This window comes from Musa acuminata, chromosome BXJ2-9, assembly GCF_036884655.1.
Source record: "Musa acuminata AAA Group cultivar baxijiao chromosome BXJ2-9, Cavendish_Baxijiao_AAA, whole genome shotgun sequence".
NCBI lineage: Eukaryota > Viridiplantae > Streptophyta > Magnoliopsida > Zingiberales > Musaceae > Musa > Musa acuminata.
Window position 1 is genome coordinate 8013510 of NC_088346.1, and position 11577 is coordinate 8025086.

Consider the following 11577-nt stretch of genomic DNA (forward strand, 5'->3'; position numbering starts at 1 on the left):
CTTTTTTCTTGTGTTCTCGTTTTATAATTTCCTGGGGATTCTCCATGAATATTCGTCTCAAAAGTCTGAATGTCCCAAAGAATTCTATATAATTTCCTGGGTAAATACGATTTTTGTAAATACTGGGATTCAAACAAGTCCAGTCAAAGTGTGGAGTTCTCCTCGACACCTAGTCAAGATTCTTTTGGTTGGATCCGGTGACCAAAATTGACGGCTCCGCTCAGCAATCTCTTGCCTATTTGCGTATTTACGATGCCTAAATAATGAGGTTTAATTAAGAAATTGGTTCTTCAGTCTGATTTGATGCATGCTGTGGTTGTTACGAAATGGTGTCAGAAGCACAAATGTAATGCAATAATAATTTCGTGACACTTCGAATACTAAATGGTTTGATTGAGATGCTTACTCATTTGTACGTTAGGTTAAATTGTGTAAATATGGCTACAAAGTCAAAGTCAACGATGTTCATATTTACTCCTCTAGATTTAAGTTTAGCATCTAAATTACTACAAAATTTATAATTACATAAATATTATGTATTATAAATTTAAAAGAGGGACCTGCATGCTATGTAAAATTTTAAGAGGCCAAACAAGCTATTTCATATTTTTACAAGAATAAATATGTAAAAGGTGCTATCGATTAGTACATTTCGTTTAGTCAATAACACATGGGAGGCTCGTCCATGGATAAATTTTTTTTTATCCCGATATGTATGTATATATGTACAGTGGGATTGAGAAATTTCTAATACAACACGATCCATCCAATAAATCAGGTCTTTATGTTAAGTTCGATTGATCTCATCGATTCAGATATCTTTTGAATTCTCACTTTAAACGAAATTATGACATTAGACTTATGTGTTGATATGATACTTATTTAGACCGACTAACGTAAGATGATTTATTCATTCAAATTGTTGGGTTCAGGTCATGCAAAATTTTTCTCCTAGTGATATCCAATCAAATCTTAATCATTTTGTTAAAATAAAATAGAAGATGATTGAAAAATAATGATGTAACCGATAAATTAATGTTATGTAATCATCACCTTGTTATTATATTGTTGACACATCGATACTACATGATTGATATCTCGACATTACGTGGCTAATATCACGATGCTATTTTTCGATATTTCAATTGCATTTAGCTGGCATAGCATTATCTTTCGGACATTATCAAACATGTCATAGTTATTGTTCATCTAATAGATTCAACATAGCAAGATTCCATTCAAACATTGGGTAGAATGTGCACATAATCGTCCCGACATCAATGTGCATTTATGAGTAGATTGCACTACAAAAAAATCCGCATTCTTCCATAGATAAGAATTTATGAGTTCTTTATGCATTTAACTCTAGCAATCTCAACACTTAGTTGATACCTAACTTCTTAAACTTAGGCATGGAGAGATTTTGTTGGGTATATCCAAATGTAATTTTGAGGATTTGATATTTCCTTATACTAATCAAAGACAGATGTAAAATGGAATCTCCAATTGCTCCAAATTGACATTCCAATCGAACAATCAAATTTTAATTTTATGGAAAGTATACAATATTCACGCTTAAGTCAATAAATGTTTATCTTGTTAGATCACAAGAGGAAATAAGGTCGTCCATACTATGCCATCTTTAAGCCAATTTGACTAAGGTCATTACATACGTAAGATTCATTATATAAAAGATAATACAGCTTCAGCTATTGTTGACTTCACTTTGTAAATAGACTTTGCCAAACCCAATAAAAATCCACAAGCGAATTGACATTGCTCGATGCCTATCAGTTGACTTTGCTACCACGCTACTACAGGATGATTTATATGAAGATTCATAAGCTAATCAACGGGGTTGCTTTTAATATATAAGCTATCCAATTTGACCCAACGTTTGCACAACTCTATAAACCATATGAACAACACATATTCTACCATAATGTGAGAATCCAAATCAAATAAGATATATTAATGTCAAAATTATGTATCTTTTAATATAATTCAGAATATCTTTCATTTAATATGTAAATGCATTATCATCCGAAAGTGATTTATAAACGATGAAATATGAACTAAAGGGAGATAGAGTAAATCAATAATCTTTCTTCAATATTTTTAATTCCTAAGATGTCATATTTATTTATAAGAGAAAGTAAGAGGTTTAAGATAATCAATTAGGTGAGTGTCTCTCGTCAAGATCATCCTAATAAAAAGATATAATAATTAAAAAAAAATTCTATTGGTCGATAAAATAATCAGAAAATAATCAAATCTATAATATATCTTACTCAATTTAACAAAACCATATAATCTAGCATTCTTCTATTTGATCCATTAATTAATAAGATATTTAAAATTTTTAAATAAAATAAAATAATAAAAAATATTTGAAAATAATTTTACTTAATTCAATTCTAAAAGTTTTAAAAAGTATTTTACACATTGTCATGAATTTTATAAAATAAACCAATAAATTTAATAATATTAAACCGAGTATGACTTATCAATGTGAGTCATATCGCTTGTATATCGTTAATGTCATACTCTATTTTATGTACCACGATACTATTAGTCTTTTCTAATATAATCTATAATGACTATTGAAAATTCTCTTGTCAAGACAATCTTATTATCACATCTAATTATAATATGTATATAAATAAATATCAATAGGATAATAGAAATAAATAACTTTAATTATATAAGTAAAATATCAATTATGATGTCTAATTATATATACATTATCATATCTTTCATAAATTACTTACGAGCTCAATCACAAGAACATATTCTTTAAATACTTAAGATTGTAATACCTTAGTAAATGGATCAGTAGTGGAACTCATGCTCTCAATTGACATTAGTTATTTTTTAATTCTTTATTCAACTATCAAGTATTTTATACCCATAATATATAGAACTATGAGAGTAATTAATATTCTTAAAAAAAATTACTATAATATATCAGAAAGTATTTTTAAAGATATTACAATTGAGTCTCACAATACCAACTTATAAGATAAAATTTTACCAATATAAAACTTGATTAGAGACCTGTGAAATCAGCCTTTATTTTTTATAATACAATTTGTATTATGTCATTTTTAAAAATTATCTCTCTAACTAATATAAATATAAATCATAAAGTGGACTTCTCTTGAGATAATTTATAGAATTAATATACAAAAATTTTATTATCAAGTTGATCTATTGTCTTGTATGTGAACATATAATTCTTTAATCCCTTATAGATATTTTATTACTGTAGCACTTTAATGTTCCATTTACGAGTAACTATAATATCTATCCAATATTTTTTACTATAAAACTAATACTTAGTCTATAGACTTAAGCATATAATAGATTTTTAACTATATATATATATATATATACATATAAATATATATATTACATGTATTAGAAATATATTTCGGTAGTTCATTTATTTATAGAAGTGGTAAAAAAAAATTTCTTCATGTAATAGAGAACATGAAATGATTAATATTAGTTCATGAAATTTCGTATCAAACATTTTACTATAGTGTCGTTATAAATTCAAGATTAATATTAGTTCTTTACAAACCATCATACAACATCTAACTTTTATTGAATCATAAATATATTGAGTTTATGATCACTAAAAAAATAATTCTAGATAAAGAAACTAATTTTTGGAATTATATAAATATAACATGTAGTCTCAAAATTCAAATCATCCTTAAACGTAAGTTAAAATTATAGCTTAAGATGATTCCCTATTTTCATGTTGCTTTGGCCTTTTTGAGTTAAAATGAAATCTTGTCTATTATTAATAATATGAGATGAAGCACTAAGTACAATCTAGTAAATATTAGAAAATATTTTTATAATATTTTATTTGAACATATAAGGTTCAACTTATATCTTTTCCTTTCAAAATAAATATTATAGTCATTAACCTTTCTTGTCATAGAAATAGTGTTTTCCTATAAAGATTTTTCTTTTATGAGTTTGTATAACCTTTTATAAACTCAATTGATTTTTTTATAAATTATACTCTAATTTTTTTTATTATCCACTCCTCGAATAGTAACGAGAATATCATAAGACTTTTTTCACTTTAATGTTAATTATTGTACATACTAGTCAATTTATTTAAGTTTTAATTGTCCTTTATTTATATAATAATACATTTTAAATAAATAAAATTAAGAAACAAGAAAATCTAAACCATGTAATCACATTAGGAAGCAAATGTCATCCGGGTGACAACAACACGGTAGTCCCGGGAAGCTCGACATCGTTTGACACCAATCACTACGATTTGGTGGCCAAGGGAAAGGGACTGTTCCATTCCGATGAGGCTCTTCTCCAGGACAAGGAGACCAGAGGCTCCGTTTTTTCTCGGCTTCATTTGTCCGAATCCAGCTTCTTCTCTGACCTTGGCGAGTCAACGATCAAGTTGGGAAAGGTTGCGGTCCTCACGGCCAATGCAGGGGAGATCATTAGGAACTGTGCGTTAATTAACTAGTAGGTTCTTGAATGTTTTAGTCCTAAGAGGTGGCAGTACTAATCATTGTACGATTGAGCGTATCAGTGCCTACTCGTAATTAATTATATTTATATAAAATAAAACAAGGGGTTTAGTCAAGTAAATTAGTGGATCTAACTGGCGTCATTCCTTATAATTCTTCTTCCTTTTTCAAGATGCCGAATTCCAAAATCAAAATCCTTTTATGCTGAGGCGAAATCCATGAACTGATCTTATCCTGCATTATAATTCGACCTTCTCCAAGCCCAGTCCAGCTTCTGTGATAGTTAATAAATAAATAGAAGGCCTGCATCATTTTAACTGGATACAGCTGCTGAAGCAGGTAGCATTTAGACGACCTTACAAGACTAGACTATTGGCACCCTGGGAAAATAAACCACTATATTTATTTCCTTGTGCAATTTAAGTTCGCCTAAGCGAAATCAATCCATCCAACACAACCCAACATCCGATTCGACCAGCACTAGCAATCTAATGATCCTAAAAGTAGCACCAAAGTCAAGTTAGTTATGATAGAAATAATAGAAATAGAAATAATAGAAGATAAGAACAATAATTGAAGAAGCTTTATTGAAAATAAATGAAGTAGCTTTAGCTTGAATCTATTAACATGTTCTCTCTCCTATTTATACAGATTAGGAGGAAGGATTTTCCTCAACAGAATAAACAGAATAAAGAGATTTCCTCATATAATTGGAGAAATCTTATCCTCTATCAAGTTGGGAAAATCTTATCTTCTATCATGCCCCCGCAAGATGGTGCTCCTAACAAGGATACCAATCTTGGATCGATGCAAAGAATGGTTTAAAGCAAGAGGCTTCGTGAGTAGGGCAAGAGCAGATCGCTGTTGTTGTTGCGATTGCTGTTGCTGTGAGGGCACAGGTGTTCCCTTCATTCTCCTTACATCCGCCCTTCGTTCTCCTTAAGTCCGCCGACTGTTGGCAGATCAGCGAAGACTACCGCGGTGAGGAAGATGAGGATTGGCCGTGAAGCCTCTCAGGAATGTGGCTGCAGCGGCGTTGGTCGTTGGTGGCCAAAGACAAGGGCGAAGCTTCGCTTTTCTCAGCGACGTTGGTCGTGGTTACGATTACGACGGCTGCGACGGTAGAGAAGAAATCTATAGCAATATTGCAGTGATACTACTACATCAAAGGAGGAAACTACAACAAAGGAGGAAGCTGTAGCAGAAGAGAAAGCTATAGCAAAAGAGGAAAGAAAATAGCTACAACGAGGAAGAAAGGTGGGGCAGTGCTGATGAGCAGCACTAGAGATGCCGTAGCGGAAGGGAACGGACGTTGGCGCAGAGTGGCAACACCAATGATGAATTGGCAGCGAGAAGAGAGCTGGCTCTAGTCAAGTTGCTATGATACCATGATAGAAATAATAGAAATAGAAATAATAAAAGATAAGAACAATAATTAAAGAAGCTTTATTGAATAAATGAAGTAGCTTTAGCTTGAATCTATTAACATGTTCTCTCTCCTATTTATAGAGGAAGGATTTCCCTCAACAGAATAAACAGAATAAAGAGATTTCCTCATATAATTGGAGAAATCTTATCCTCTATCAAGTTGGGAAAATCTTATCTTCTATCAAGTTATACATATAAATTTACAATAATAAATACAAAAATCGCTTTAACAGGTCCGTCCAAATCATGCATAAGTTAACTAAAACTTTAGTAACTATAACGCCAAAGTACACGCTTGTTTGCATCTCAATCAACCAAAAAATAAAGCTCCGAAGGTCCACCTTTGGTCCGAAGGTTACAAGATTTAGTTGTATGTGCATATGTTGCCAACCAATTAGCTACATTTGTTTCCCTCACTAAAAATAAAAAATAAAAAAATATGAGAGAATTTATAGTCATCAAAACAAGGGATCAACTCTTTAATCTTTCTTATCAGGGTCAAAAATGGTCCATGGTGAGAGAATATCTCGTAGCACATCATTCACAATGATTATTGAATCAGTTTTAATGTACAACTCTGTAGTGCTTGGTGTAAAAATAATAATAATAATAATAATCTCAATAGAGACTATTCTTTTCGACCATATACCTATAACTAAAAAATATATAATTATGAATTATCATCGTTTGCAACAAAACAAAGACCACTGTCATGGTTTCAAACCCAAAATCTAATTCTCTCCTCAAATAAGTTCGGATTTTATGTTGGTCCAAAGGAATTTCTAAGTTCACCAACCAATTTTTGTATGACTTGACTTAACGTTACGAGGAGCTTTGTCCTAAATCATAAAAGATGGAATTGTATGACTACCTAAGCCAATGATCCTAAGAGATTGATTTGGGAAAGAAACTAATTGTATGACTATCTAAGCCAATGATCCTTTTCTATCACCTTTTAATTAATATTTAAAATAATTATTTTATCATTAGTAAAATTAATAATTGATAAAAACAATGATATTAAGATAAATAAAATTAAATATTTACTTTCATGATTATAATAATATGAATTTTTCTAGCCATTCATGTCGACGACCGCAAACAAGAACGTAGCCGAGTCAACAGGACATTAACCGACGCTGACGGATTCAAAACAAGATAGCAGGAAACAAATCCAACAGCTTTATCCATCACTCGTTCTTCCCAGTTTCTCTCAATCTCTATCTCCCATCTATTACTAAATCAATCAGAGACCATACATCACACCTTTTTTCACCTTTAAACCTGTTTTGACTCGGTGTTCGCAATGGACGTGAGGAGTTAATGGCTGCAGCAACACAAATTCAACGATCTTTCTTCAATTCTTAGATAACTACTTTACTAGCCATTAAGTAGTAACACAAATTCAACATCAGTGGGTCACATCAATGATCAAGATGGGAAAGGTTGGGGTCCTCCTCACAGACAATGCAGGGGGGGAGATCATAAGCAACTGTGATTTGCTTGACTCGGTGTTTAAAATGAATGTTAGGAGTTAATGGCCAACACAAATTCAACAACCTTTGAACTACTTTACTAGGCATTTTGAGAGAGCAAGAAAAACCTAGTCAAGCAAGACAGAGAAATCATATATTGCTCAGCCTGTACTATCATCTTTAAGTTGATAAGTAGATTAATCATAGATTATGTCATATAGTTAATTATGATTAGTATCCTGTTGGTTTAAAAAATAGTATTAGGATTCTTATTAATTATCAAAGTGAAACATTTAATCTCATTTTTTAAAAATTATTTAAAAAAATTAAAAATATTTTTTTATTATTTTTAAAAAATAATTTCGTCCTTTTCCCTCTCGTTATCTTCTTCTTCTTCTTCTTCTTCTTGCACCGTCGTGGCTGCAGGTTGAGGACCGACCATGTACACCACACGACACACTGAATTGTAAGGAAGAAAAGCAACAGCGAGTGTTGTGCGTAGGCAAAACCACCGAAGCAAAGCGGAACCATAGGGCAGGTGGCTCAGAAATCCACAGAAGAACGTGATTCTTCTTTCTTTTTTGGAAAGAGAGAGTTTGAGAGGAACTCTTTTCCCTTTCTTTTTCCCTTTTCTTTTTCTTGTGAAATAAAATAAATCAGCCGAGTTATGCAATGGCTTACGTTAATCGACAACACCTCCAGTTCGTCCAGACAACTCGTTCTTGAGGGTGCAGGAAAAGCTCCATGTGACTGTGTGGGTAGATCAGTAGCTCTTCAGTTGATGTCCTTTGTCTCTCATCATCCTTGCGCAAGGAGAATGCAGAATCCCATGCGGTTGAGGACCGAGGACTGTAGCCGTGGTTCAGGGGGAAAAATTATTTTTTTTTTTTTTATCTTTTTCGTTTGTGTCAATTTTGCCTGATGAGTAGCATGATTATCTTAAGAGCCATACAGATAGTAATGAACATGAAAAGCAAAAAAATTAGATCATAGCATCACCAAAGCTGTATCTAACTTTTGCATCCCTCAATCCTTCTACAAATGTCATGGAACCTTGCTCACTATACTCGCTACACGCCACTTGATATATCTAACTGGAAGATTCCCAATCATAAGAACGAAAGATGTAGAGTAATGAAGTAAGAAGCAAAGAAGTGGCCATGCAGAGGCGAGCTGTCGCACTCATGAGGCTCACTCTATATAAGTGCTCCAAGTCCCTAGTAGCTTCAGCATCACAGAGCCAACACATCTTTGATTTCTGAGATGGCCTCTAAGACTCTCTCGATGCTCTTGGCCTCTATGGCCCTCTCCCTTCTACTCACAGGGTCAGCAGAGGAACAGGGCTTGAGTCTTGGTTACTACAGCAAGACGTGTCCAAATGCCGAAGCTATCGTGTTCGAGGAGATGGCCAAAGTCATCAAAGTCGCACCAAGCCTTGCTGGTGCTCTCCTGAGGATGCACTTCCATGATTGTTTCGTAAGGGTAATGTCAACTTTGAGCTTTCATCGAAACATCGAAAATGTGTTTTGCCTAAACTTTTCAGCATGCAGGGATGTGATGGGTCAGTCTTGTTGAACTCCACGAAGGGAAATGTAGCTGAGAAGGACGCACATCCCAACCTCTCACTCAGAGGCTATGGTGTCATTGACAGAGTGAAGGCTAAACTGGAGAAAGCTTGCCCCGGGATCGTCTCCTGCGCTGATATCCTAGCTTTGGTCGCCAGGGATGCGGTGGTTTTGGTACGATAACCTTTATCTTTTTTCTATAACCGATATACGGTAAACGTCAAGGGATTTGTTTAGCTGATGGCCATCTTTCCTCAGAGCAAAGGACCCTATTGGCCTGTGCCGACTGGCCGAAGGGATGGCTTTGTGTCCATAGCCAACGAGACCAAACAGCTGCCACCACCCACCGCCAACATCACTACGTTGATCTCAATGTTTGCATCCAAAGGATTGAGCGTGAAGGACCTTGTTGTTCTATCAGGTGCATTCTCTCTCTTCAACTTAAGAGATCGGACTTCAGATGGTTTGCTACAGAGATCTGAAGTTTTCATGTTTGCCAATTAGGTGGGCACACGATTGGGATCTCGCACTGCTCATTCTTCAGCGACAGGCTCTACAACTTCACCGGCAAGGCCACGCCCACCGACATCGATCCCACACTCGACAAGTACTACCTGGCGAAGTTGAGGACGATCTGCAAACCCAACGACGCCGTCACTTTCGTGGAGATGGATCCAGGGAGCTTCAGGACATTCGACACAGGCTACTACAAGCTGGTAGCCAAGAGAAGAGGTGTCTTCCATTCTGACGAGGCTCTCCTGCAGCATCCCCTGACAAAGGCATACGTCCTGAGCCATGCCGGTGCTTCCGAGTCGGAATTCTTCAAGGACTTCGGGGACTCCATGATCAACACGGGGAATGTTGGTGTCCTCACTGGCTCAGCAGGTGAGGTCAGGAAGAAATGTTCGGTTGTCAACTAGAGGGTACGAACTTTCTCGATCAGCAATCGAAGAGACTTAGGAAGCAACTTTTACGCTGTGTGTTTGACTACCAAAATGATTCGTGGTTTGGTAGCTTGTCATTTGTGAAGTCTGCTGTGATTCTTTGTAACTCTCTGTATCCTAATGATACTTTTCGGAATGACTGGTAGAACTCTACCAGCGAAGTTCATATCTTTCAATAAATAAGTTGATATTTCCAGAGTCCTTTTTTCTTGTGTTCTCGTTTTATAATTTCCTGGGGATTCTCCATGAATATTCGTCTCAAAAGTCTGAATGTCCCAAAGAATTCTATATAATTTCCTGGGTAAATACGATTTTTGTAAGATTCTGAGCTTGTCCTGTTCAAACAAGTCCAGTCAAAGTGTGGAGTTCTCCTCGACACCTAAGTCAAGATTCTTTTGGTTGGATCCGGTGACCAAAATTGACGGCTCCGCTCAGCAATCTCTTGCCTATTTGCGTATTTACGATGCCTAAATAATGAGGTTTAATTAAGAAATTGGTTCTTCAGTATGATTTGACGCATGCTGTGGTTGTTATGTAATGATGTCAGAAGCACAAATACAATGCGATAATAATTCTGTGACACTTCGAATATTAAGTGGTTTCATTGAGATGCTTACTCATTTCTAGGTTAGGTAAAATTGTGTAAATATCGATACAAAGTCAAAGTCAACGATGTTCATATTTACTCTTCTAAATTTAAGTTTAGCATCTAAATTACTACAAAATTTATAATTATATAAATATTATGTATTATAAATTTAAAAGAGGGAAATTTTAAGAGACCAAACATGCTATTTCAAATTTTTGTAAGAATAAATATGTAAAAGGAGCTGTCGATATCGATTACAACACGTTCGTGCTAACCAATAGCACAAGGGAGGCCCATATATATATATATATATATATATATATATATATATATATATATATATATATATATAATTTATCTTACATAATTAAATAGAATCATATAATGTATGCTATAGGTCTAATGGACCTCATATTTTCTATCCATATATGTCAACTCTCACAAATAAAAACGAATCCAACTTATTCTTATCTATAATATATTTTATATAATTAAATAAAATTCTATAATTTAATAATCGATTTATATAGACTTGCAAATTAAATTAAATTATGTATACTATATGTCGAATGAGCCTCATTTTTTCTAGCCATGTATGTTGACTCATGCAAAAAAGAACGAAACCAATTCAATCATATCTATAATTTATCTTATCTAATTAAATAAAATCATATAATCTAATAATCGATGATTCAAATTAAATTACGTATACTATAAGTCAAATGAGCATTAATTTTCCTAGCTATGCCACTCTCACAAATAACAATGAAGCTAATTCAATCATATATATATAATATATTTTATTAGATTAAATAAAATTATATAATTTAATAATTAGTATATATAGATTTATTGGTCAAATCAAATTATGTATGTTATAGGTAGAAGCCTCATTTTTTTCTTTTTATGTGACCTTAATTTATTAAACTCACCATATAAACCATATGAACATCATATGTTCTAACATAATGTGAGAATTAAAATCATATAATGATATACTAATATTAGAATTATGTGGCTTTCAATATCATTTAGAATATCTTTTATCTCATCTATAAA

General features: G+C 33.4%; 1 protein-coding gene across 1 annotated transcript; it reads left to right on the forward strand.

Moving 5' to 3' along the window:
* Positions 1–8638: 8638 nt before the first annotated feature.
* On the forward strand, positions 8639–10127 carry LOC135623348 (peroxidase 1-like). Its single transcript, XM_065126208.1, has 4 exons — positions 8639–8902; positions 8971–9159; positions 9244–9406; positions 9490–10127. Exons 1-4 carry the CDS (start codon positions 8684–8686, stop codon positions 9903–9905), a joined length of 987 nt encoding a protein of 328 aa, XP_064982280.1. The 5' UTR covers positions 8639–8683; the 3' UTR covers positions 9906–10127.
* The last annotated feature ends 1450 nt before the right edge of the window (positions 10128–11577 follow it).

Excerpts from the sequence above, each read along its gene's own strand:
- LOC135623348 (XM_065126208.1), top strand. The coding sequence starts at position 8,684 with ATGGCCTCTAAGACTCTCTCGATGCTCTTGGCCTCTATGGCCCTCTCC. Across the intron at positions 8,903-8,970 it reads TCCATGATTGTTTCGTAAGG|GGATGTGATGGGTCAGTCTT; the intron begins GTAATGTCAACT and ends TTCAGCATGCAG. Across the intron at positions 9,407-9,489 it reads GGACCTTGTTGTTCTATCAG|GTGGGCACACGATTGGGATC; the intron begins GTGCATTCTCTC and ends TTTGCCAATTAG.